A 27,498-nucleotide genomic window follows, 5' to 3' on the forward strand; every position below is an offset into this window, starting at 1 on the left:
ACTCAGCATGATGACTCCTGCCTGAAATCCTGAGATACTGAGACCAGAGGCTGGGAATTGGAGGCCAGCCTGGATTAACCTACTGAGTCCAAGGCTGTAATACCAAGGCCTGGGACTATGTAATGAGACCTTGTCTCAAAAAACATAAGTCAAAAAACACCCAAATGAAACCTTTAACCTGTAGATGTGCATGTGTGTGTGAGCGCATGCTTGTACAGTGCTGGCCCACAGAGAGAAGGCGCGGCCTGAGCAGGTCTGCAGTCCCACAGACGCTCATGCTGACTTGTGAGGCATGCCTGAGTTCACTGCCACTCATCCTGACAGGGCATGGATGCTCCTCTCCTGTGTCTTCTAGCGTCTGCCCCAGCCTGTGAGCTTGTGCGCCAGCAACTGGGCTCCTGCGGTCCATGGCCATATACAGTCTTTTGTTGTTGTCTGTGAAGAAGAAGAAGAAGAAAAAAAAAACAGAAATACCCGTTTTGCTAAACGCCAGTAAAGGGCTTTGTCTTGCACCTGTACTTATAAAGGGTGAGATTTATTGGCCTCTTTGTGTGAGGAGAAAGAGTGGGCCTGATTATCAGATTGTACACCAGAGACAAGTGCTTATGTAATCAACAAACCGTCTTGGTGTCAGAATACGATTGTGTTGGAGATAAACTGTGAAAGAAGACCGCCCGGCCACTGACATGCTGTTGGCACTGAGTTTTCTGGCTGCTTCCTGGAGTTGCTGCTGTTTCTGATGAAGCCAGCTCATCCCTGAACAAAGCCCTTGTGTAGGTAGGGGGCATTGGGAAGCAGCAGTGTTATCAGTCAGGTCAGAAGTCCCCTCCTGTGGTTTCTGAGTCTGGAGAAGTGGGAGTTAATCTGTAATCCCTCAGTGAAAGAAGCCAGAGAGCACACATTAATTCTTCCTCCTGCCATAAGTAGTTAAGGCTTCTGAGCCCCAGTTAGCCTGTGAGCCCTGGTTCTCAGCTTAACAAACACTTGGCTTTGCTCTAGTACCTCCATTGTGAGGATATGAAAGCCTTTTGCAAACATTAAGTGGGATGGGCTTAAAACTACAGCAAGAAGGATGTAAGTTAGGCCTAAGACAGAACTTCCCAGTTAGTTTTATACAGTTGTGTCTCCCTCACCACTTACAGCCTGGTAGTGTATCAAGTACAGGGAATGACTTTCTCAGTCTTGGCCCTCTTCAGCCAGTGCACACTGGCAGTACTGGTGAGAGGTGATAAATCCGTCCCCACAAGAACGCCCTCAACGGCAGAGAAGGCCATGTCTAGTTGAACTATTGTCGAAGCCTTTGTCTGAGGCTGACTTTAATCCACCGGGAGCTCAGTGCTGAGCCACACTGGCTGACCACCAGTGGAGTGCTTGCATCTAGGAAGCTCATCGAGCACAGTTACTTCCATGCTAGGCGTGTCGTGTGTGTGTGTGTGTGTGTGTGTGTGTGTGTGTGTGTGTGTGTGTGTGTGTGTTGTGTGTGTGTGTGTCTCTAAAGATTGAACTGAGGGCCTTGAGTGTGCTAAGCAAGTGCTGTGCTGCTAAACTACAGGTGTCATGTTTTTTACCTACTTGTGATTTTTCCCGGGGCCGATGGGTTCATGGGTGCTGAGCTGAGTCCTGGTGAGAGAAGGGGAGAGGCTTGCTCTGTGCCCTTGTCTGCACATGTAGCTTTCTGAAACCTTTCATTCAGTGTTAGCTTTAACTAAATTACCTGGGGATGGGAGCCAAAGAAGTGGGCCTGGCCTTGCCCTAGGACTCATACTAGATGCAGACTGATACTTGGACCCTGGAGCTTTCCAAGAAGTGGGAGTGCCTGTGGGCCTTTCCTACCACAGCCTGACCTTACCTACCCCTCGCCTTGGAAGAATGTGCCAGGGAGGAAGGAAGCCGAGGTGAGCAGCTGTAGTGCCTGTCTATCGGTCTGACTTCTAGAAGGTGGGTCCAGAGTTGAGAGTGAGAGTCTACCCTGACTCCCGGTCCCTGTGGGCCTTACACCTGCTACTCTGGGTGCAGCTCTGAGCTTGGGTAGCTCTGGGTGCTAGCTGCGCTGGGCGTAGGAGGGCACTGTGGTGAAGAGGTTGAATTCCAAGAAGGCAGGGCTTTAATGTTCCTGTGCAGGCCCTGCTTCTGGCGCACAGTAGGTGCTAGGTGCAAGTACAGGAGGAGCACTCTGTTCTCAGATTACAGCTTCCCTCCATGCAGCGAGCCTCACCCTCCCTCATGCTGTAGCAGGGGACCAGGGTTGTGTTTCTCCTTGACTCAGGCCCTCCCTCTGCTGGGCAGTTCTTTGGTCTTCCAAGCAAGGAAAGGGTGTGGAGGTGCCAGCCGGGTGGGCATGCTGTGGGTTAAAGCTTCGCAAAAACAACAGTGTAGTTAATCTTTCTAATTTATTTTCCTTTTAGACCATGGGAAGTCTGTAGGCAGCAGCTGTTACCCAATTAAAATACAGATTAATATAAAAACAGTTTCTGGAATATAAAATAGAGTGGCTGTGTCCTTACACTTCCTTAAAATACCACCTAATAATGACTTGATGAACTACAGAAACCCACCTAGAGGAACTCAGCATTCTTAAAATGAAAATTTCTTCCCTAAAAGGTGTGTATTACCATTCCATGTAAGCCACCATAAGAGAATAGCCTTCTCTCTCAGGGCCGGCACTCTCTGTGAGTTGGGTGTTTGTTATTCATTAAATGTAATTATAGTTTAATTGGAGTTTTAGACTCCTTCCCCCACTTCAACAAAAAGTGGTTTCCAAGCCAGCCAACATACTACACTTTGTGAGACTAGCCAGCGACAGGACAGCGTTGCGATTTCTAGCTGGTGTCCAGGGCAGGACCTCAGGATGCAGCTACTGGTAGGAAGTCTCTGCCTACTCTGTGCTTGAGACATATTTTTTACTTTAAAAATAAAAAAAAAGCAAAGCAGCAAGTTTGCTTAAAAGTAGGCCTGACCTGGGCAGAGCCTATGCCTGTGAGCCAGTCTTTAGGCCAGAGTCTATACATAGGCCTTTTGTTTGGTCTCTGTCTCCCCTTTGCTCATAGGTGGCCTTCTGGCTTGGCTAGGCTGTGTGGAGGACTGAGGTGTGCAGATTTCTGAGGAGTTTCCCTGTGTCACCCAATTAAAACACAGATTAATATAAAAACATTCTGTACTAGAAAATCGAGTGGCTGTGTCCATACATCTCCTTCACAGTGTAAGTGGGGAAGTGCTAGAGGGATAGTGGCTCGTCAAAACCAAGTGTGCCCAGCTGGAGCACGCACTCAACAGGCTCTGCAGGAACTTCTGGAAAGCTGGAGTCTAATATGCCTCAAGAATAATTTGTGGCAACTAACTGAGCCTGTCGAATACAAAAAGACATGTAAAGATTAAAAGAAAAATATTTCCTGCATCAAAGTTTAAACAAGCATGGAGCCTGCTGTGTTGCCAGCATGTGTGTGCAGGTCCAGTTCAGGCAAGGTGGCTGCTGGGGTTGTTCGTACAGGGTCCTAGGACATGGTTCCCAAGCTCCTGACTGGGTTCTGAGCTTGAAGCAGTGAGGCCCGAGCCCTCACACTGGAAGGAGGACTTGAGGAAACGGAATGGACTGTCCAACATGAGTCCTTTGCACCTTGGCTTTCTGTCCAAAGGCTGTTTTTCTTTCCTTACAGCTCACGGGGATCATTCAAGCCATGGTGGACGGCCAACCAAGCCTGCAGCAAGTGCTGGAGGTAGGTTGAATGACCTTTAATTCCTGACCCCTGACCTCTTCCTGCTGCCTTTCTTTCCCTCCCCTCCTGAGAATGTAGCCGTATAATTTGACTATGATTATGGCTTGATTAGAATAACATTTGCTGTCACATCAGTGACATGCTGTTGAGAGTATTGAACCATTGATCTGTCATCTCCAGCTGTTCCCGTCAGGGTTACTGACAAGATGTCCAAGTGCTGCCAGGAGTCAGGCAGAGCCCCTCACCCCTCCTTACCTGGCTTGTGGCCCTGTGCTGGCTGGGTTGGGGCAGGGGAGGTGCTCTGCAACCTTTTGAGGTCAGCCCCAGGGACTTGAGGTGTTTTTGTTTAGCTTTGGTGTTGGCTCCTTGTGGCATGTGAGCACTTCATTAACTCACCCAGAACTCCCCATCGATGGCTTTTGTTTGCTCTCAGCTCCTCCAGGAGCTGCAGTCAGGCTGCTGCCCCACTGCAGCTTGCCGCTGGATGCGATGTGCCTGTCGGGTGCAGAGGCTGCACTGGGTAATGACTCCTAATCAGAATAATTACAACAATTGCCTATGTGAGGGAATCAAATTAAAGACTGTAGAACTCTTGGCAGAGACCACACTTCTTGGATATTCTCCTCAGGGAACTGGGAAAGGTTAAGACGCTGCTTCCTGTGCTCTGGCTAGAGGGAATGAGGAAGAGGCTGTGCTTGGTCTCAGCCTATCCCCCTCCACCCCTCTGCCCCCTCCACCCCTCCGTCCCCCCACCTCCCACCCCTTCACCCCTCCACCCTCCACCCCTCCACCCTTCCTCCACCACCCCTCTACCTCTCCACCCCTCTACCCCCACCCCTCCACCCTTCCTCCATCCCCCCCACCTCCCACCCCTCTAGCCCTCCACCCCTCTCCACCCCCCCCCTCCCCCCCTCACCCTCCCTCCCTCCACCCTCCCTTCCCCCCCCTCCACCCTCCAGCCTCAGGGTTTTCTGAGGAAAATGGTTCCTTGCCAGTGCTGCTCTGTGGAGGAGGGCAGACAAGAACAAGCCTGCAGATTTCATTAGGTGCTTTATTTGTTTTTAAGCCTCATAAATCCGAAGCTTGGACCTTATCAGTGTTCAGGAGGTGGACAGCAAAGAAGTGGAGTTGTGGTATCAAAAGGGAGACATCTCCCTTGACTCGTGAATCCTGCCCCCTGGGGGGAAGTCATGGCCTGAATGGCCATCCTGAACCCATCAGGATAGAACAGGTCTGAGAGGTAGGCTTTGCTCACCTCGGTGGCAGTGAGTGCTCTGTCCCTGGAGTGTAGAGGTACCGGCATGTCCGCTCAGTTGTGGCCTTGGTGAGGGCACTTGCAGTAGACTACATGTGGTAAGGTAAGTTCTGTTTGCTTCCATGTCCTACTGCCCTTTTGAGAGGTAGTTCAATGCGACGAGGACTGAGGGAGCCCCTCAGGATGGTTGCTCCTTGCCAGCAGCAGCCTCCAGCAGCCTTGCTCTACAGGAGGATAGAGGACTGACAGCATTTCCCAGGAACATCTGTTGCTAGGGACCTGACAGAATGCTTGTTCTGGGTCAGCTCCAAACCAGGGTCATTAGAATAATGGTCAGAGTTGAAGGGATTCTCAAGACACCTTCCCGGCAAGCCCAGGACAGCCCTGGAGTTGGGTGCTTAGAATGTTCTGAATGTTGTCCACTTTTGGTACTTTGCCAGTGAGGGGGAGGTCCCCAGCATCAGTCTGAGTAGTTTCTGGAGGACAAGGATACCATACCAATCCTCTTAGTCCTGAGCAGCTACAGAACTAAAATCTTCTTCTAACCAAGGCAGCCAGCAAGGTGCTTGCTTGCCCCGTATATTCTGAGTAGAGCTCAGGCTGGGCTCGCTACACTGCCAGTGATGGGAAGGGCTGCCTGACAGATTGGAGTTGTCTGTGGAGTTGTCCTATTGCCCTTCTTCATGTAGGCAGGACAGGGGAAGTCAGGCCTGAGTGTCTGGGCAGGCTCACAGTGAAAGATGCTCACTAAGTTACTGCCACACATGGAGTGTTATATGTCTCTTGGGTCATGTTGGCGGAGTCCTTCTGACAGGCCTATTCTGTCCTGCTCTCTTTCCCATTGTGAGTTGGGGTGTTGGGAATCCCACCACGTGGGACACTTACTTGAATATACAGAGCCAGTCAGCTAAAGCAAGTCTTCATGGATTTAAGAAGCGCTGGGTTGGTCTTCTCTTGTCTCTTGAATGAAGCCTGTCTTTTCTTTAGGTGATCTTGGGTAAAGATGTGATGGTGTGTGTGTGTGTGTGTGTGTGTGTGTGTACATGTGCATGAGGGATTAAGCCAGAGAGCTGATAGAGACAGCATTCAGCAGTGGGGTACCCAACCTCACTGCTTAGGAGGGTCCTGGGCTAGGGAAGATCCTAAGGCATAGATACAGACTGGGTGGTCTACACAGTGTGTACCAAGGGAACAACGCTCACATTCTAGTTACTGGCCTCCTGTGAAACTAGATAGAAGGCGTCCTTGGTCATATTGGTAGATACACCTAGCATCTCAGAAGTGCCAGGAAGATAGCTACACCTACTAGCTGGGATATTCTTCCCTGGAGCCCACATGTGCCCTCCAGCATTGCTAAGCACATGGCCCTTCTGCAGTCTGCTCTAACTGGACCTCCAGTCTTTTCTACACTGTATACTTTGTTCTCAGCAAACTTGCATCTGTTAATGTTTTTGGTCATCAGGTATTTATTGCTTCAGGGCAGGCTGGTTTTGAACTGTCTGTGTAGCTCAGATTGGCCTCAAACTTGTGATCCTCAACTCCCAGCTTTCCCAACTTCTGGGACTACAGGTGTGTGCCATCATGCCTGGCAACACATTGTACTGACTAGAACACTGGCTCAGGATGGTGAATGAAGCAGAAGCCCTGCATTCTTACAGTCTGCTAGGAAGACAGACTTGAATTGACAGCCACGTTAACACAGTCATTACATCATGCCTGCTGTTGCCATGAGTGTTCTTTCCCGTTGGTCCTGCAGCAGTCCAGTCACTTCTTCATCCCCCTTTCTCTCCTCCATTGTAGCTGAGCCATTTCATGAAGAAAACTGAGGTTCTGTGGTGTTAAATGACTTTTAAATGACTTCCAGCGAACAGTGTAGCCGGGATAAGGAAGATCCAAGGGTTGGAACCTGGATGTGTCTTACTTTCAATTCCATGTTTCTAACTACTGTATGATAGAGACTTAAAAAATAATCCTCCCTGCAAGTGGAAGCCATGGTATGATTGGCTGCACTCCCTCTCTGTGCCCGAGATCTTCTGGAAAATAGGCAGCGCTTCATGAATTCTTTATGATAATTCTCCTGTTATATGCCGATGCTCGTGTTTGTACTCCAGTGTAAGTGCAAACAGTAAAGCCAGCTGGAGGCAGGGTGGGAAGAACTAGGGATGCTTGGGAATGGGCTCTTCCCCGAGGAGCACTTGGCTCATCCTCCAAATACTCTGCTGGAAAAGGAGGAACGCAGCATGGAGCCTGTTCCTAAGCTTTCAGCAACTAGAGCAGGCAGCATTGCCTCACTGCTGGGAGGGTCTCCTCTCAAGGGAAATGGGCTTCATTGTCACTCAATTAGTAACTAAGTTCATAAACACAGTTAGGAAGTACTTACTCTAAGTGTGAAAAAGCACAGGTATGAACAAGGCTACAGGTAAGGTCCTGCTCATGGCTTCCTGCTGCCCTGTTCTTAGGGCCTGGGGTCGCCTGTGTCTGTGTTGGGCTATGTCTTTGTGTGACAGCCAAGGGACGAGTCAGTCAAGTCAGAAAAGGGATCACGGGCACACACAGCAACAGGTAGAGGAGCTGTGGTGTCTTCCCAAAGGGATCATCCTTCAAGAACCTCTGTAGTCTGGAGCCAAGGCTGGGCGTGCAGAGCACAGCGGAGCATGCTGGATGAGAGTCCTCCTGCTCTGGTTACAATTGTGTCACTGTTAGGCTGTTCATAGGCTCAGGGAAAAGGACAATCTCATCTGTTCTTGTGTACTTTACAGAGGGTCGATGAGTGGATGGCGAAGGAAGGCCTCTTAGATCCAAACGTCAAGTCAATTTTTGTCACCTGCGGAGATTGGGACTTGAAAGTCATGTGAGTATATGGAGGGCGTCTTTGCTGCAGGGCTTGGTATCTAAGGGAACAGGCTTTGCCTTTTAGGGCTTAAATGTTCAAGCCTGCTGGGCAGCAGGGGTCCCTGGGTCTTTGAGGCCACCAGGGTTAGAGAAAGGCTGGGAGCAGTGGCTTCCAGGTGTCTCTGGAACAGGGCAGGGACAAACTAGGAGCCCCAACTGTTGTTGTTGAACCTTCTTGCCTTTGACACGTCCTGCTGCTCACAGCGGCTCTTCTCCCTGCTGCCCTGAGTGTTACTGACCCAGAAGGAAGGCGTTAAAAAAAGGTCTTGAAGGAAAAAAAAATGTTTTAAACAGAATACATCGTATTTACTATTTGAAGTGCTCTGAAGCAAGCGCTCATTCACTGATCCTTTGAAGTAGGTACTGTTCTTATTTCTATTTTATAACTAAAGAAATTATTGTACAGAGAAGTTAAATAACTTTCCCGCGGCTACACAGCCAGGATTCAGACTCAGCAATTGGTTCCAGGGTCCTTTCTCTGGTATGCAAGACCCTGGTAATCAGCTGAGAGCCCGGTGTCTGATGAGAGGGGGCTACTTCTGGGAAGCTGCCCAAGTCACCCTCCTCTGTACCTCTCTACTTCTTCTCCTTTGTCTTCCGATCCTGTCTGGTTATGGAAGACAGAACAGGTTCCTTTGCTGGGTTGACACTTGTGCTTCTTTTCTGTCCTCATGGATACCTGGCTTCAGACAGCCCCCGGGGACTAAAGGGGTGGGAGCGCTGTTTGCTGAGAAAGTGATAGAATCGATACCACTGTGTTCTTTGTGACTGAAGCAGCAGCAAGCATCCCCCCTTCTCTCTCTCCCCCCTCTTCCTCTTCACGCCCCCCCCCCCCGTGTGTGTGTGTGTGTGTGTGTGTGTGTGTGTGTGTGTGTGTGTGTGTGTGTGTGTTGGTGAGGATGAGTTGTAGTGACTGCAGTGGCTATTTCTATCAGATCAGGTAACAGCGTCTCACCAGGGTTCCTTGTATGTATTTTATACCCTAGTCAGGTGTTAGGCCTGCTCTTGGACTTCAGCTCTGTGGGGGAGTTAGGAAGAATGATCTCCAGAGCACTCAGACACACAGTGCTCACATGCTCTACCCTTTAAGCTGTGTGCACACACTAGCTCCAGGGGGTCTCTGTCATCCCACAGGGCAGGAGAACTTTATGGGCTGGGTCTGGAAGTCTGGAAGCAGACAGGAATCACAAGTTTCAGTAGAGAAGGTGAGAGGGTAAGGATACTCCTTTTTTTGTTTTTTTGTTTCTTGAGACAGGGCCATGTATATATTACTAACTCGGGCTGGCCTTGAACTCACTGTATATGATGACTACCGATCCTCTTGCCTCCACCATAATCCTAGTACGATCAAGTACTGGGATTACAGGTGTGTTTCACCACCGCTGGTATATGTGGTGCTGGCGACTTAACTTTGTGCATGCTAGGTAAGCATGCTACCGTCTGAGCTACATCCTAGCCCAGGAAGGCTGTTTCATTTGTGTATCCTGTGTTGTAGCTTTGAAGCCTAGAGAGTCTTGTGTAGGGGCTTTACAGCCCAGGAGAAACCATTCAGTAGTTTCTGGCTGATAACAGATTCTGGGGCTCACATAGCCCGAATGGAAGATGCTTTGACTTGGCCCAGGGGCCCAGTTCCTCCAGGAAGCCTCTCCAGGGCTCCTGCTCTTCCAGTGTTTTCCTTGCAGGTGTCTTCATCCTCTCAGTGCTCCTGAACCTTCTGTTGTCCCTGATGAATTGTGTGCACATGCATTCATCAGAGAACTTGATGTGCGTGGGACCAGAGACCATGTTGCTGAGCCCCCTCAGTTTGAAGTTGCCTCATGAGATGGAGAGGTGCTTTTAGAGGGTCCTGTACTCACTGGTCAAGCCTCTTCTGGCCTGTGCTGGTGCTGCCATTCAGTGTCTTCACAAGCAACAGCGCCTGGATTGGGTTGCAGAATCCAAGTGTATATGTCATTTGATTCTAACCACTGTCTCTGGTAGGAGGCGATGTATCCCTTTTATAAACAGCAAACAAATCAAACACAGCAGAATACTTTGGGGCTCACAGAGGTAAAGACTCAACCAAACAGAAAGGAATCCTGACACTTAACAGTTTGAGCTGATGAGAGTTTGGTGAGGAAGTCAGGGGGCTCTGGAGAAGGGTGTGCCAGAGACAGCTGCTGCTGCGTAGCAGTGGGGGAGGAGGGCTTGTGACTGCCTTTGAGAAGCAATACTCCACAGAACTGCTGGGAAAGCTCTTAATTAGATGTGTAACAAAATAAAAGCAGCCAGAGAGAAAAGGTAAGTAGTGTGGCGTGACTGCACTGCTTACTGGTGTTCTGGATCCTTGGTAGCTAGTGGCTGTCAGAGGCTCTCAGTAGAGCCACCTCGTACTTTGTGCCTGGCAGAGGCTGCTGCCGAGCCTGACAAGGGGGTGTTAAGTTGACACTCATAACTTGTTAGTATGTGGCTGACTTCGTATCTTGACATCCAATTCCAGATTTAACTAAGTCTAAGGAATTCAGCAAATGTTTTCATTTCGCACTCTGGTTTCGGGAGCCACGGCTGCTCCTTGCTGTTGTTACTCCAGCCCCAAAGCTGCCTCACATCACTGTTGTTGGAGAAGCCCTGATTAGTGCAGCACTGAAAAATGGGACCTGAAGTGGCAGCACAAATCCCAGCGAGGCACAGAAATCTGCTCCTGTTCTGACAAAATCGTTCTGTGTCCATCTTTCTTCAGAAGTAGATGAGCTGATGTTCTGGGTTTGTAGGGCTTGAGGCTATAGCCACAGGTGTTATTACAGTGAGTTTTAGTTTAGTGGTTATGGATTTTATCATCTTCCTCCTTTTCCTCCTCCTCCTCTTCTTCTTCTTCTTCATTGTTTGGTTTTTTGTTTTTGTTTGTTTTGTTTTTTGGGTTAAGTTTTCTCTGTGTAGCCCTGGGTGTCTTGGAACTCACTCTGTAGACCGGGGTGGCCTTGAATACAGCCTCCCAAGGGCTGGGATTAAAGGCATGCGCCACCACCACCCGGTTTTAATAGTCTTCTGTACTTTTTTTTTTTTTAAAGATTTATTTATTATTACATATACAGTGCTCTGCCTGCATGTACACCTGCAGGCCAGAAGAGGGCATCAGATCCCAGAATGGATGGTTGTGAGCCACCATGTGGTTGCTGGGAATTGGACCTCTCAAAGAACAGATAGTTCTTAACCACTGAGCCATCTCTCCAGCTTTGTTCTATACTTTTATAGAAAAGATACTTAATAGGGTTTGGTGAGCTCCCCGCTCCTCCTCAGCAGGCCTTTCCTCTTCTTTTCCATTGTTTGTTGAAGCTCCCTAGGGGTTTCTTGTTTCTCTGCTCAGCTTGTTGGGGAGTGTTCATCCTTGAGATGTTGGGCAGGTAGGGTTGTGGATGGTGAGGAACGAGACCTGCACAGGTGACCATTTGAAGAACTTGATTTCTAGACTTCGGTCTGGAGCTCCAGGCCTACCCACTGAACAGTGTGTATCTGAGAAGTACACTAGACGCTGCCTGGGTGGGCTTTTGGTCTAAGGAGGGAGCAAACGAGGGAGGCAAGACTAGGGGTGACACTGGTGGGAGGGAGGCACAGACCCTCAGTACAATTGGCAAAGAGGCCCTTTTGGATAAGCACTGTCATGGGTGCAAGAGGGGCTGGAGCCTATGCAGAGTTGGCTTAGGGGACTCTCATGGAAGCTTTCCCGCCCCATTAAGGGTAGGGCTGGCATTGGTCTTCAGTTCTTTCCATGACTTTTGGGGTGGGTGTCAGTCCTGTGCTCCGTTCCTGAGCTCTGCAGGAGTGGACCTGAAGCTCTGGAGCATTAAGAAAGTCTGAAGATCAGAGGGACTCTGCTCACTGCTGGTGTGGGGAGTGTGCACTGGGCTGTGGTCAAGTTGAAGAGTAAGACTGCTGGTACCTGGAGAGAAGTGATACAGCGACAGACCAGCACCTGGAGAGCACTGTGGGTGAGGGGTGCTGGCTGTGGGTCAGGCTGGCTCCTCTAGGCTCATCAGTAAGCTAATGACATCATCATCTTGAAACAATCTGTAACTTGGTGTCTTCTGAATCTTCACTCCTCCATCTTAGTCACTTTCGCAATTTACTCTTTCCTTAGTTTTTCCTAAATGTTGGTGTTTTTGTTTTTGAGATAGGGTTTGTCTACATAGCTCTGGCTGTTCTAGAAATTACTATGACGACTAGGCTGGTCTTAAACTTACAGAGATCTATTTGCCTGCCTTTGCCTCCCAAGTGCTGCGGTTAGAGGTGTGCTCCACAGTGTCGGTGTATCTAAAATACTGGTGTTGCCTTGATCCCTGTTCTATCTTTCATTTTCCTTCAGTCTTGCTCTCAACAGAGTGATCTTGTCTTTTGCTAGAGCTTCACCTCTTTGTGTGCAGAGGTCTCTGTCTTTTTTCTAAGAGAAATTACAACCAACATGATCCTGCTGGAGGCAAGACGTCTGCTCCATCAGCTGCTTGAATGCCCAGCCTTGTACTCAGATGCCTCCTGTACCTCCACAGGCCTGGGAGAGCTCTGCCCTTGCTTTCCTCCCCACACGAGTTAATCTCCAAATCCTGGTGGCCACACTTCCCAGGAGTTTTCTGGGTGATCTGCTCTGCTAGGCTCTGACTCCTGCTTCATCCTGTCAAGGCACCCTTACCCTCAAGGTCAAGTGTATTCTGTAGGCACTGCCAAGGCTCTTCTTTCCGTCAGCACTGTGCCCTCCCACTGTCATGTCCCTGGAGCTTTTTTAGTTACTCCTTCATGGAATTTTACTGCAGCTGCTATTTCTTTCCCTAGCTTGTGATCACTATTGTAATCCTCAGACAAAGCTTGATGTGTAGTGGTTGTTTGGTAAATACTTAGAACTGGGGGGTGCTGGGGACTAAGACCTCACATATGCTAAGCACACAGTTGGTTACTGAACTACACCAACTAGGCACAATAGTTTGCTAAATGTAGAACAGTTGAGTGGCCCTACAGAATTCCTGTTCCAGAAGAGTGCTGAGTGTTGGGTGGGTCTGGGCCAGGGAGAAGGAGCTTGTTCCTGGGCACATGAGAAGTTTTCTGCCTGAGAAATTTGTGCCTCTGGGACTGAGGCTGGGGCTCCTGAAAGACTTAAAAGCAGAGAGGAAACATAGCCATTGCTTATGAAGCTCTTACTACATACCACAACCTCTTGTGCTGCTTACACAGTCATTTAAATCTTACTACAGTCCTGTCCTACCAATTAAGGTATTTTTTTAAAAAGTTAAATTTGAGGTGTGTATATGGGGTGTGTGTGTGTGTGTGGTGCCATGAAGCTAGGAGATCAGAGTTTCGAGAAAACTTGGGAGTTGGTTCTTTCCTTTATGTGATGAGGATCTTGAAAATTGAACTTAGTAAGGCAAGACAACAAGAGCCTTTACTTGCTCAGCCATCTTATGGTCCTGATATAGTTCTTTTTGTAACACTTAAAAATTAAAAAAATAAGTTGAGAAGCTAAGGCTCAGAGAGATAAGGAATCTGTCAAGAACATACAGCCTATTGTTGGTGGAACAGGGATTTGAACCTTTGGCTTCTGCCTCTAGCACCATATGTTGGACCGTGGCCATTGACCATCTGTTTCAGTCCTCATTTTTATGATCTACACTGTGTGATCTGGTGGGAACACCCATCTTCCTTGTCTGTTGTTTGTTCTGAGGGCCAGAGCCTGAGCTGTTACCTTGTCATGCCACCTGGCTTCTTGTGTTTGTTATAAGGAGCCTATAGCCAGTACCATTTTGGACACCTCAGTCTTACATTTATGTTTGGGAGCACACAGGGCATCTCATTGTGCCCCTGAGCTTATGAGCCTTACTCCTTGTCCAAGAGAGCGCCAGTTAGTCCCCAGCTCCGAGCTGCATCACCTTTGATTAGCAGCCTGCTGGGGGAACGGGCCGGAGTAAGAACTCCCTGCCAGTCCTGACTTGTCTCATTCCCTGTTACTTTTATCTGTCACTGCAAGCGCTTGGGCTCCCCTCCTGAACTAATTAAGTTTGCATGTGTTTAGACACATTGCCAAATAGGGCTTAGCAAAGCGGAACTGAGTTACATCTCTTTCTGAGTAGGGAGCAAGGGTATATGAATACTCCCTTCATGGACCAGGGAGAAGCACGGCTGACGGGCCCTGAGTACATACATGCGCAGATGATGGACAGACACCTGCCCTGGCTCTCCTAGGGTTACAGCAGGCCTGCAGAAGCAGCTGCTGGACTAGCTCACGGGGGCATGTGAAGGCCCATCTTCTAGCACACTTAGTGAACTGGCACTCTGAGGGCTTACAGGGAAATGAACATGAGTTTGGAAGTGTGCTGTTTCTCTGCACAAGCAGGACTGAACACTGTGTTGGGATCTTTGTAAGCAGTGGACAGGGCTGGGTGTTGTGCGGCCTCAGTCACCTTACTTCTAGATCCTACCAGGTAGAAAGTAGCAAGTGGAATTCAATGTGGCCTTCTTGTTAAGTGTACGGCAAATCTGTACACAGGAACATCTCAGAGTCCAAGTTTTTCCCTTTTGCCAGAGGGCCCAGTTTCATCACTTAGTCTTCTGTGGTCCTCTAAGATGGTACCAGGGAGAGGTGGAAGGTGGGAGAATAGAATTGCTGGGCCAGTAAGTTGGCTCAGCAGGTAACGAAAGATGCTTGCTGAGAACTGAGTTTTCCAGGCTCTTCCCACACTGGAAATGGGATTCAGCCCAGTGGATCACCATAGTGAGATGACAGCTATTGGCATGTTTTTGTGACAGAGTCATGTCTGTCTTTTTCTAGTGCCAGTTGGTCTGATGTCTGAGATGCCTTGTGGTACAATACACCTGGGTCCTATCCAGACAACAGTTAAGCGGCAAGCCATGTTGTAGACCGTTTTTCTGCGGTAAGGGATCTGTGTGTTGCTTACCACAGAAGTCAGAAGAGCTATCTGAAAGCCATAGAATAGAGCCTCCACCCTTTACATAGGGGGGTAGTGGGTCAGCCTCCCAGTCACGACAGGGCTCTTGATGGGAACAGTTGTCCCAAGTCCCGGGCACATGAGATGTGTGGGGGTAGGGGAGAGGATGTTCCCGGGGTTGTATAGGAATTCTGGACCTTTGAGTTGGAGTCTGAGCTCAGAGAGAATGGCAACCAGACCTTCTGCCCTCCCTTCCGTTTCCCTAGAGCACTCTCGGCATCAGAGGTGCATTGGGTTAGCCCCAAGAAGGCAGCTTGAGTTGATGGGGTCATGTTTCAGCTGCAGCTAATCCAAGTCACTCGATATAAATCTCCCTGCTGCCTCTTCCTCCCTCCCATCCCCAACCCACAGACAGGGAAATGAATCCTGGCCCTCACCCTGAATACATCATGGCAGGCTCGCCTCTAATGAGAGAGGGCCATTCATTGTGGGGTGAAGCTCCCTGCAGAGTCTGGGATGCCATTAATTAAAGAAGAGCCACCTGAAGCCAGTCGTGCGCTGCAGCCTGCCACGCTCAGATGGAGTGGTGGTGGGGTAGCCTCGTTAGCCTGACAGCTCCTTGGGCTGAGAGTTCTTGGGCATGGAGGAGTGAGGGGTGCTTTCCTGCTGCTGCCCCCCCAACCCCCGCCTGCCCGCCCCTGTGCGCCTGTAAGCACAGATGCCTTTGGAGCTGGCCTACTCAGAAACATCTGAAGGCCCCTCCTGTGGGTCTGGGCCTAGAACCAGCATTAAAGGGATTGTCCATTTCTGAAATGCAGCCAGAGCAGCTCCTGGTTGCTAGCCTTTGCTCCTTTTGCTCTTCATGAGGTCCTACAGCTGCAGGTTAGCAGGCCTCTTACCCTGCTGCCTTCCTTGGAGCGTTCACTGTGGTAGTAGTCTGTCTTGGAAGGACTTCATGAGTGGAGGGGCCCTGGAGGAGAAGCTGTGTCCTGTGTCAGAGCCTCTGCTGCTCCTTTCTGGGTCCTTCTGCGTGGAGAGACAGTGAAGCTCCATTGGCAGCCTCATCTTCTCACCCCTGGGAAGGCGTGGGGCCTTTAATTCACAGTAGTGACAGCAGCAACCCCCAATTGAAGTTTTACCCAGTTAAACTGAATAAAGATAAAGATATTGAAAGCAGTAGCAATGCCATTGGCCTGCTGCAGAACTGGTGATTGAAGAGTTGTTTACTATTTAAAAGTGGTCTAGAAGCAGATTCTAGCCCAAAAGCTCCCCATGACCATCTGTGTATGTCTCAGCACCTTGTCTTTGCTGGCAGCAGGCTTGGGTCCCCTGAGACCTTCCTCTTAGTGCAGAGTTGGGCTAGCCCAGCCAGTCTGTGTGCCTGGATTGTCAGGAAGGCAAATTGGGTCCTGTGTCTGTAGCTCCAGAGCAGACTCTGGAAGTCTGGCTTCTCAGTGGCAGAGCGCTTCAAACTGTCTGGGGCGTAGCTGAACCGTGTAGTTTCCCTGTCTGTCCCCCTTGAGCTCACCTGACATGGATTGCAACCTCCCTCCCAGCTACCACCCCTAGGCCAAGATATGTGCCCTGGTCCTCAGTGTGTGGAACATTTTAATCTTCTTGAGTCTTGACATTTCCGAAAGCCTATATGTTTTCTGTCAGAGTGAAGGCTGGGGGAGCTTGTCTCCTGAGTAGAGCTACCAGTGCTCCTGGAAACCAACGTTAATACTTACTTTATTTGTGTGCAGTATTTTAAAGCTGACACTCTTCTTTTCTAAGGCCTTGACTATTATTTTTGTGACTCTTGAATGCCAAGTTTTGTTTCTGGTCTTAAATAGACAAACATGATATGAGCTCACCGGCTCTGCAGCCGAGGCCTGTGGTCCCAGCTACAGAGGATTAAGGTAGGGAAATCAGAAGGTCAAGGCTTACCTGGGTGGGCTGCAGAGCAGTTCAAGACCTACCTGAGCAACTTAGTGAACCTTCGAGTCAAAATAAAGAGCTAAAAAAGATTGCTTGCTTAGCATGCCTGAAAACCTGGGTTCAATGCCTGGTATACCCCTACCACCAAATCAAGCCATAAAACAGGTATTGTAAAGTATGTAAATATAAACGCGCCATTTAAAACATGATACGTTTGTATAGAAGTATACACCTGTGTCACCATTGCCCCAATCAAGGCTCTCTTCCATCACCTCAGCAGGGCCTGGTCAGCCGTGCCTCCTCCTGTCAGTTGACCGTTGTTTTGACTTCATTACTTGTGGTTAGTTTCACCTATTCTTTTTTTCATTTTTGTTTTTCTTTTTTGAGACAGGGTTTCTCTGTGTAGCCTTGGCTGTCCTAGACTCACTTTGTAGACCAGGCTGGCCTCGAACTCACAGCAATCCGCCTGCCTCTGCTGGGATTAAAGGCGTGTGCCACCACCGCCCGGCTCACCTATTCTTGACCCTCATAGAAATTTAAGTCACACAGAATGTACTCCTCTGGTTTGTATGTTTTGTTTTTGTTTCTATTTTTTTTTTTTTCAAGACAGGGATTCTCTGTGTAGCCCTGGCTGTCCTGGAACTTGTTCTGTAGACCAGGCTGACCTTGTACTGAGAGAGCCACCTACCTTTGCCTCTTGGGATTAAAGGCATGTGCCACCACTGCCTGGCCAAAATGCATTCTTCTGTGTTTGATATATTTTGCACCATGTAATGACAGATTAATTCGGGTGGTTGTATAGGTCAGTTTGTCCTTTTTGTTGTCGTTTAGTATTTCATTGTTTTGATGTACCTCCCTCTTATGTTCTTTTTGTTGGAACATCAACTTTCTTTAGGTATTCAGCGTAGTTTGCTGAATGAGTGCATGCATGTTTATGTTGACATAGAAATAGCAACAAGCCTATCAACTTGTCTCAGCTCCTCTCATCCTTTCACGCCCATTTCAATTCCTTAGCCTGGCAGCCTGCCTTCTCTATTCTGGAACCCACACTGGTCTCCCTTCTTTCTGAGGTCCAGGTAGCAAATGGAAGAAGATTTTGAGGCATTATGGCTTATTGATGTCTTCTTTCAGCACAGGAGTTCGGTACCCGCTGTGCCCAGCGCTGGTGGAGGACTCGCGGTCACTGTAGTAAACCAAAGATAAGGCCTTCTCAGGCAGCCTGCCTTCACCGAGTTTGCACGCACCCTCTGCCATTTAGACTCTCATGCCAAAGAACTCTGGGTCCTGTCCAGGTTCTTCTGAGCATGGTGACCATGGCTTTGACAGGGCTTCTCTGGGTCTTGTGGCCCTCTTCCTTTCCTGTTTATGAGGCGAGAGGTGACATTAGCTGCTGCCACCACCTCTGCTACTACTCTGCAGCATTGCGTTTCTCAGTATTGGTGTTTCCCTTCCACTATCCTGAAGCTTGATTCCCCTCTGTGAGAGGAAAGAATTCCCCTTCCCCTTCCCTTGCCTGCACAGGTGAGTGACCTCTGTTTTGTCAGTGCTTGTCAGTCTGTTCCTCTAATTCTCAGCCAGGGTAATGGAGACAACACTCTGTACTGAAGCAAGGTGCCAGTTCTCCCCCGCAGGTGCTGACCCAGGCCCTAGGAAAGGCAGGTCAGAGGCTCTGGTTCATGGAGGCTAAAAGGGTGTGGCTCCTGAGCAGCTTTGCTCCTGAATGTAATTGGTGAATTTGTAAAGGGAAGATTCTCAGCCATTCTGTTCTTCCCTACCTCACCGTGCTGAAAGGCTGGCTGTATCTGAGTTGGTCTGAGTGAGGTTTCTTTTGTCAGGCTTCTAAGAGCACCTGCAGACACAGCTATGAGGCAGGAGAGGCCAGGAGCCTGGGAGTTTGGGAGTTGAAGGCCAGGGAGCCTCATGTTTCAGTTGGCATGGTGGCCTGTGCCTGAATGATTTGTGGACTCTGGGGCTTAGCTTTGTAGAGGTTTGGAAAGGACGGCTGTGAGTGGGTAGGATAAGTTCTCAGGGTCCCTGGCTAAAGGGTGATACAGCTCAGACTTGATAGTTCTGTAAAACTGGTTCTTCCAAAGCCTGTGAGAATGTTGGTTTGGGGAAGAAAGCCAGCCTGCCAGAGAATCTCGGGAGCCTGGCAGGCCTTTTTCTCTGCGATGCTTTCTTGCAGGCAGCCTGAGGCAGCCTGTCTCTTTGTTAACAGAGTGACAGCAATGTGACACCATGGAAATAATTACTAACAAATCACGCTGCTGACTGCAAACAGCTCTCTGTCTTCAGAGGCATGTCAGGGTGCATTAGAGCAGGACTGCAGGAACAGCAAAGGGGCCGAGAGCAGCCTGCTCGCAAGGCTCCCCGTCCTCCCCCACCCTGGCCGCTGTCTCCTGTATCTTACTTCCATGTTCTTGGCCTTTGCCTGTTAGGTCAGCTAAGGGCCAGCTGGGTCCGCAGGTGGCGTGTGGCTGATCTGGAATCCTCTGGGCAGGTAGCCAGGCCTCTGTCTTTGCCAAGGGCGCCTGTGTAGTGGTAAGTGGTGAAAGGACGCCTCGTTTCTCTGACTCACTCTGCTGGTCAAGACCTGCTTCACTGCCATGCTTTGGGCTCTAAGGGTGGCAGTACCTACTTCCGCAGGACTCGGAGGGCGAGGGCAGCCTTGTGTCTGTGTTAGCTCACCTCCCTTCCCCCCACCAGCTCTGGTTTCTTCTTCAATTGCCATAGTCAATTTTTGGTAAGTCGACTTTGTTCATTCCCTCTTGGTTAGCAGAGTGATTGCTCTGACTGTCAGGGCTGTAAATAATGTTCCTGTTGTGTGTGGCTGGAGGCAGCACACGGGTGGGAGAGGAGGGGAAGGAAGAGCTGCTCGCCTCCTCCTCCTCCTCCTTCCCTCCTCCTCTTCCCCCCTTCCTCCCCCTCCTCCTTGGCTCTCTTGCTCGCCCCCTCCCTCTCATACAATATTTATCCAGGGATGGGAGTCAGATGCAGCGACCTCAGGGGTCACCCAGTTAAATAGCTTCTGAACCTCCCTGCATTCTAATTGCTGCAGTTGTCCTTTGCTCTGGAGACTTCTCCTCCCCATTGTCTGCTGAGGTACACACTAATGGCTGTCCTCCCTGGCCCTGCTGGGAGGCATGGGAGGGGGCAGTGCTCGGTGCTACCTTCTTTTCCCTAGAGATAAAGGAATCCAGGGCCTGTTAACAAGTGGCTTTAGCCAGAAGGCCACCATCCCTGGCTTCCCCCTCTACCCCTTGCCACCCTGGCTGGAGGGCTTTCAGGTAGTGTGCTTGGTGGTTGGCACCAAGAACCTTCACCCATTTTCAGTTCTGTAACCAGAACCACAAGACTCATGACTCCTTTCGAGGCTGCCTGGCCAGGGGACAGACTCTTGACAGGGACACTATTCTGTGTCCCCACATACTCACGTATGGGATTTGGAAATATCTAGGGGGTGGCATTTCCTCTGGTAATATGCTGCATTTAGTCTGTTGGATTCTTTGGGTGTCAATTTTAGATGATTGATCATAGTAGCAGATGTGCCCCATTTGTTGACGTAAGAGTGGCACGTGTCAGCCAGGTCCACCAGGACTTTCCTATAAATGTCAGTTTCTTCCACTAAGGAATTCTGCAGGAAACTGCCATGGAAGGTGTTAAGTGAAGACACAGGCAGTCAGCGAGGCCTGGAACCAGCCTATTGAGACCTACTCTGGGCCAAGTAAGTAGTGTGCTGGGGCATGTGGGGAGCACCAGGCGATCAGAACTAATCACAGGGCAAGGTAGAATGAAGACACAGTAAAGCAGACAGACAAGCACAGTGAGAAGCACTGTAGGTGGCCAGAATGGGCAGAAACTTTTAATGGAAAACTTTTTTTTTTTAACAAACCAGAATATTAAGTTGAGATGTACTGGTTGCAGCTGGGGGGCACAGCCCTATTCTTCCCTAGTCCATGAAGTAGCCTGATCTCTCTCCTGAAACCCCTAGACCTCGAACTTCCTAGAACCAGCTTAAAGCCCGTTAGCCTTCTTCTAGTGCTCTGTACCAGCTGAGTGCTTGCACATCTTGAAAGCATCAGGAGACCTGTAAGCAGGGCGGAGGGACCAGCCAGAGGTTAAAGGCAGCAGCTGTGTCCTTGTGCACTTAGGTGGGAGCAGAGGCTGGACTGTATCCCAGATCCGGAGGACCTGGAGGATGCCTCTCTGCAGAGCCTCCAGGGGGCATTGTAGGGCATACAAACACAGTCCCGGCACAGGGTCAAGATGGCCACAGGCCAGGTGGAAACTGCTAGGATGTGTCCAGTATCTTGGAAACAGCTTAAACTGTTAGCTTTCGGTTTCTTTATCCAAAAATAAAATAGGCCATTAGCCAAACCATTGGCCAAAGTACCCTGTAAGCTGCTTATCTGGTGCTCAGCCTCCTTCCTCTACCCTGCTTCCTAATAGTCTATGTGGCGAGGAGCTCTGTGCAGGTCTTGGTAGCAGTTCCAGCACTTGCCCCTAGGTGAGCACTGTGCCATGAGACAGACACTGGAGAGGTACTTATCTTACTGTTTGCTTAGACAGGAACCAGGAGGTACAAGTGATAGGACGTCAGGACATTCATAGCACTAGAGATGTGCTTGCTACACATTTCCACAGGGTGTTCGTGGCACGTATATGCTTCTTATGGGTTCCGAGGGGGAAGAAATGGGAGTAGAGATGTCAGTTGATGGGCTGTGAAAGCTGGGAGCTGAAAGAGCTGCAGAGCTGGCTCAGCAGCTAAGAGCACTGCTATTCCCCCCAGTAGATTCAGTTTTGATTCCCAGAACCCACATGGTGGCTTACAGCCTTCTGTAACTCCAGTCCTAGTGTATCTGACACATACATGCAAGCAGAGCACCCATACCCATTAAAAAATATAAATTACTGAGGCTGGAGAGATGTCTTACTGGTTAAGAGCACTGTCTGCTCTTCTGGAGGACCTGGGTTCAGTTCAATTCCTAGCCCCCACATGGTGGCTCAATGCCATCTGTAAGTCCAGTTCCAGGGCATCCAGTGCTCCCTTCTGGCTTCCTCAGGCACTAGGTGCTACATTCATGTGGTGCATATACATAGAAGCAGGCCAAACACTCATACACATAAAATAATAAATTCGTCTTTTTTAAAAAGCCAGGAATGGGAAATACTCTACACACAGCTCCTTTAGTCTTTACGTAATGGTTTGGCTCTAGGGAGCTGAGGTTGGCTTTCTTTGGGAGGACTAGTGGCCTGGCCTCAGGGCTTCCCAGTGCACTGCCTGCATTCTGGTTCTGTTTGGGAACTCTCCCGTGCAGCATGTCTGGGAACAGTTCCAGCTGTGCTGCCAGACCCAGACGCAGGTGACTTTCGTCTGTACTGTAGGGAAACCGAGAGGAAATTAAATGTCATCTGCCCCCTACACAGCAGGTCGCTGCCAGATCAGACACTTTTGATCAGAGTTGTGCAGAGGGCACCCGAGGGACGGCTTCTGTTGCTTCCATGTCCTCTGAGCTGTGGCGACTCCCAGGTGATGGCCTGGCTCAGTCCTACAGCTTTCTCTTCCTGGCTGGGTTCACCCTGGCCTGGAGCCCAGCCTAGTGCTGTGTGGCAGCTGTGGACTGTGTCATGCCAGAGAAGCATGTATGCCAGTGGGGAAGAGTGAGAAGGGCAGGGTCTGGCTGTGGAGGATACACCGGAGGCAGTGAAGAGACCTGGGTTCAATTTGTGGATCTGTTGCTGAGGATCTTGGCAAAGTCTCATTCACAACCTCCTCTGGAAACGGTAAACATCATCTGTGTCCCTTGACATCTGTGGGAAGTACTTCCTGTCGAACAGGTACAAGGCCTTCGTCACCCCATCTTTTCCTGGTCTGTAACATGTTGCCTTGGGGCCTCCCTGTGAAGTTAGCTATGGTGGCTGTGGAGTGGGATGGGCAGTGACTTGGGCAGGAAGACTCAGCAAGCTGCCTTTTGGTGCCTGGGCTCTTCCTTTCCCTTCCTCCCAGTTGAGCAGCCCAGGGCCTCTGAGATAAGCCTGGGTGCTGGTGGTAAAGCAAGGTGTGAGGAATGCCAGAGGTCACCCATCTAGTAGGGCCCAGCTGGCTCCCTCCAGCCTCACACATGCATGCCCCTGCTTTAGAGGGCATCAGGATCTGCACCGGCTCCCTTCCCCTTGAAGTTCCTCAGTAACATCTATCACCAAGGCTTTGGGAAGAGATGTTTTAGTATTGACAGAGTTCTCCCAAGAACCCGCCCCCCCCCCCCCCCCCCCCCCCGCCTTCACCTTAGCCCACCACTCAGCTGGAGCACGGCTGCTGCTGGTGAGATTCATTAGTGTTCTCTGACAGCAGTGGCGGCAGAGCTGCTCACTGTCTGCTTCCGCTCCTCACCGTCTCGTGCTGCCGCTTCCCGCACACTGATATTTAAATCTGATGGGCTGCTTATAGACTTGTTGTACCATGACAAGTTTGGGGAGGGGGTTGGGGAGGAGGAGACAGACAAGGAGCCAGCTGTCGTGCTGGTGTTTCAAACAGAGCTCTCTCCTGACCCTTTGCAGGCTCTAGCAAGTGTATCATCTTTCTGAAGCTTGTGGTTGGAATTGTAACCTGCAGATGTCCCAGAGGGTGGGAGCAAGTGTGGGGCAAAGTGGGCCAGTAAGTCGGCAGTTTCTTCTCCAGGGGCTGTGGGCAGGCAGAGAGCAGCCGAGGGACAGTGCACTTGCTTGTTGAACAGGGAATTGAAGCCGAGTCTCTGTAAGTGCTACAGCATTGTGGCTCTTCATTACCAGGAACAAGGAGGCCCTTCCTCAGGATTTGCTTCTAGACTCCTGTGATAGTGCTATGGTTATCTTCCAGATGAACCTGGGAGCCTGTGAATGTAGCGGCCGAGTCTGAGTAGCTTCTAATGTGAGCATGTTGGGTCTCAACAGTGCTCATGAAGCTGTGTGTCTGGGGGGGGGGGGGGGGGGATGTCCCTCAGTTCCTCCTCTACCCATAGCTCCTCCCCTCAGTCCAAGGTTCCCTTTTGCTGTTTCCCCTCAGCTCACTTTTCTCATATCTTTCCTTACTAACCTTATCTGGGCCAGAAGCATCTACAAAGACCGTTGCAGGTTCAATGTCTGCTCGTCTTCTAGCCAAAATTCTCCTCTGATCCCCTGGTTCAAAGTTTGTTTTCTTTGACTGGCTCCTTTAATTGTCAGAGTAGGAGGTGAGAGAGGTGATGTTGCTTGCTCAAGGACTATGGCCACTTGATCAAGTTGCAGACTAGTGCTGTACAGCCATAGAGCAGGATCGGGTGGGTACAAGCATGCTGCAGAACCTACTCATTTAAGGCCTTCCTAGCCCCAGGTCCCACCATGGTGGAGGCCATCGGGGAACAGTCCAGGCTCCTCTCTTGCCTCATCAAGTCTTGTCATGTCAACAGTGCAGCCATCCCAGACACAATACACTGGTCTATCTGTCAAAGAGGGATTACTCATAAAATACACTATATACCTTCTGTCGGAGGGTGGTGGGAAGTCTATAGACATAAGTGTATTCTTTTGTTGTTGTTTGATATTTTGTTTGTTTGTTTTTCAACAAACAGCATAGCCCTGTGTAGCTTTTGGTTGTCCTGGAACTCTGTAGATCAGATTGATCTTGAACTCAGAGATACACCTGAGTTCTGTGCAGAGATTAAAGGTGTGTGCCTTTAATCTCCATGCCTGGCTCTTTAAGTTTCTTCTTGAGCTGTGAGGACCACTTGTGATATCACCAGCATGTGTAGTCCTATATCCAGCACTCTTTGCAGCCTGTCTTTCCGGCTTCTAGGATGCCGTTTCCTTGTCCCCTGTTCTTGCTGAGTCTGAGCCCTGAGTGCTAAGCTGGTGGGGCAGGCCCTTGTTGTCTTCTGACTTGGCGTATCACACAAGGGAGGAGGAGGACAACTAGGTTTGAGAAGCCCGAGGCTTGGACGTTAATTTTTTATACATCAGCAGCGGCCAAGTGAGTGAATTCAATTATGAGTCTGCTTTTCCTCCGCCCTCCTCCCTATGATGTGGTGGTTCAGAGTTGAGACAAGGAACCTGTTGAAATGAGAAACCCCTATTTCCTAGCTTGACCCCCTTACTAATTCGGGTTAAATTGCTCTGCTATTGCAGTGGTGACACATTGTGTCTGCCTCTGTTTGTATAAGAGGATGCAGTGGGGGAGGAAGGACCAATTTGTGCAGAGATAAAAGGTGTCACAGGCAGATAACTAACGTTCCAGCCTTGTGCCTGCTCTCATTGTTGCTCAATTTGCTCCGTGTGTAAGCCCAGCCTTCCCTTTCTCTTCCTTCCCTCCCCTTGGTCATATTTTACCTCTATGCCACAGTGTAATGATGCCCTGCGTAGTGGGGGAGGAGATAGGCACCTCTGGCTGACAGCCCTTCCTGATAACCAAATTCCAGCCCATCCATCACTAGCCACTCTCCTCAACTTGAGGAAAAGTGATCGTGAAAGGCGGGCTGTTCATCACTCGAGCTCTGTTTATCTCCTCTGGGTGGGGAATGGAAGCAGGGGAGACAAAGAGCCATGTCCTCATCTAAGTGCTGCCCAGGTTGGTGTGGCTGACATATGCTAGATGCAGACAGACTGTGGCATTCTGACTAGGTGGCACACTGGACTGGGCTCCAGGGGTGTGGTGTTCTTCCTGAGGCTCAGCCTCTTCACTAACAGAAGCATAGGGCATTGTCGCAGTTCTGTATGTAGGACCACTGGTGATAACACTCTGAGAGTGTGTGTGTTGGGATGGGCAAATGAGGAAGCTTCATGGAAACAAGCTGCATGTACCTCAAAGGCCTCCCTTTGCAGGGTCTTTTCTCTGGCTTCTCCTGTTCCACTCCTTTCCATAGCTGGGCCTCTGTGCCTTCATGGTTGGCTGATGACTTTGAGACATTCCTTGTGTACATGTCACTGGAATGCAATGGTTTCTGCAGCTGAGTGGTGAGTACACATGTCAGTGCTCTTGGCCACTACGACTGACAGTCCAAGTCATCTAAGATCCAGGTGCCATGGCCTTTCCTGTGAGGCAGAAAGGAGTAGATGCTGACTTCAGCCTGCTGCCCCCCTCCTCTTTAATCACACTCCCAAGGTGGATTTATTGGTTAAAATTTGAAGAGAGGAAAGCCTTTAAGAAATAGTGTCCACAACCTTTTCCAGCTCAGGTGCCTGCTCTCTTGCTGGACCTGCCTTTTGATATCTGCCTGCCAGTCTGTCGAACCTCTGTGGTCTCCTCGACTCAAACCTAGCAGTGGTCCCCCATGCTCTGTTCACCTAATCTTCAAAGCTGAGCTCCTACAATGGTTCCACCTTGGCCATGCCCATTAGTGAGGGGTGGGGTGTGGGGGCTCCCTTAATGAGCTACTCCCCTGCTTTGGCTGGCGCCAAGCTAGCCACACCTGTTTGCTATCAAGGCTGTCTGGGCCAAGCCAGAGCAGCTCAGTTGCAGGTGGTAGGCCTGAATGAGGGCTGGGGTGGGGAAAGTGGGGCTCCCTTTGCTTTGTTGTCTGTTGGTGGGGAGAGACATTTTCTTACAGCCCTATCCCGTATTGTTCTCTTCTTTCCAAGAAGAAGCTCTCATTCAGTTATTTAAGGACCAGCAGGAAACTTAAAAGGCGCCCCATGTTGTCTAAGTTGCCCTGATCAGAAGCACGGAGCCTGGCAAACTCTGAGGATAGGGTGGAGTTCTGTTCTGGTGACTTGAAGGGCCAGTGTGACAAGAGTAAGACAATGATAAATGCCAAGGTAGGGCCCTTCTGGCTCTAGGCCCAAAGCATTTGAAGAGTGGTCATGTACCTTGCCTGAGAGCCCACAGGCAGGGCTGGTGTGCATGTGTGGGGGTGAGGGTGTCCTTAAAAGGGGCCCCTTGTATTCATGAAACTGAAGGAAGTTTTGATTTGGTGGTGGTGGTGGTGGAGGAGAGATCCCATTCCTTTTTATGGCCTGGACATAATTGGGTCTTTTCTATTGGCCATCAGTGATGTCATTCAGACCCCTCATAAAGAAGGGGAAATCACACCTGTGGACTTGGTGCATAAAATTTCATTGGGCAACAGTAATAAGCATGACCAGATGATGTTTGGGCAGTTGGAGAGTTTTGTGCCCAGTGAATCCAGCTGCATGGAGACCTGGGCACTATAAACTTGCCTGCACGTTTATGCCCGCAGGCTAGTTCAGGGCCCACTGCCAGTGGCTCTTTTCTGTAGGATCAGTTTAGCATTTGGACCCTTTGTGCCAGGAACTTTTGCCCTTTTCTTTGCCAAATTAGCAGAACCATGTATCTACTGGTACCCACAGGCCTTAGACTCCTAAGAATATTGAGTAAAGATGTGACCTTGAGCAGTGACCTCCATCCTACCCACCACTAGCAGCATCCTAGCTTTGCCTTCTCAGGGATGGGTCAGGGTCTCTAGTTGAATATGTACAATTGGCACTGGGTTTTGAGAAGCCCCAGAGTCCATTTCTAGTTATATTCTTGGCTTGTTGCATGATTGAGCAAATCCTTTTTCTTCACTGACTCTGTCTTCTCCTTTGTGTAGGGGATGGTGACCACTCTAACCCACCATGTGCTCTCTAGGCTGAGGTAGGATTATGTGATGGCTATCTTCCCATGAGATGCCTGGGAGTTCAAGTTGTAACACTTGGCTCTGTCTCACATGAAGATGAGCTTGGGCCATGTTGTATTTGTGCTGCAAATGCTTGGAGTCGCGGGGCTGGACCATTCAGAGGAGCATTTAGCAACCCTGTTCCTCTCCTTGGATCTGCAAGTTTCATACATAGAGCTCCTGCATAA

General features: G+C 49.8%; 1 protein-coding gene across 5 annotated transcripts in view; it reads left to right on the forward strand.

Annotated features, from left to right (window-relative positions):
• Eri3 (ERI1 exoribonuclease family member 3) overlaps window positions 1-27,498 on the forward strand; it is a 128,358-nt gene that overhangs the window by 34,976 nt on the left and 65,884 nt on the right. For all 5 annotated transcript variants that reach the window (XM_051171670.1, XM_051171668.1, XM_051171669.1 and 2 more), the window contains 2 exons: window positions 3,654-3,713; window positions 7,728-7,819. In XM_051171670.1, the coding sequence (XP_051027627.1) occupies window positions 3,654-3,713; window positions 7,728-7,819 (152 nt within the window). The remainder of the gene's footprint in view (window positions 1-3,653; window positions 3,714-7,727; window positions 7,820-27,498) is intronic.

The sequence above is a fragment of the Acomys russatus genome, chromosome 29 (assembly GCF_903995435.1).
Source record: "Acomys russatus chromosome 29, mAcoRus1.1, whole genome shotgun sequence".
Taxonomy (NCBI): Eukaryota; Metazoa; Chordata; class Mammalia; order Rodentia; family Muridae; genus Acomys; species Acomys russatus.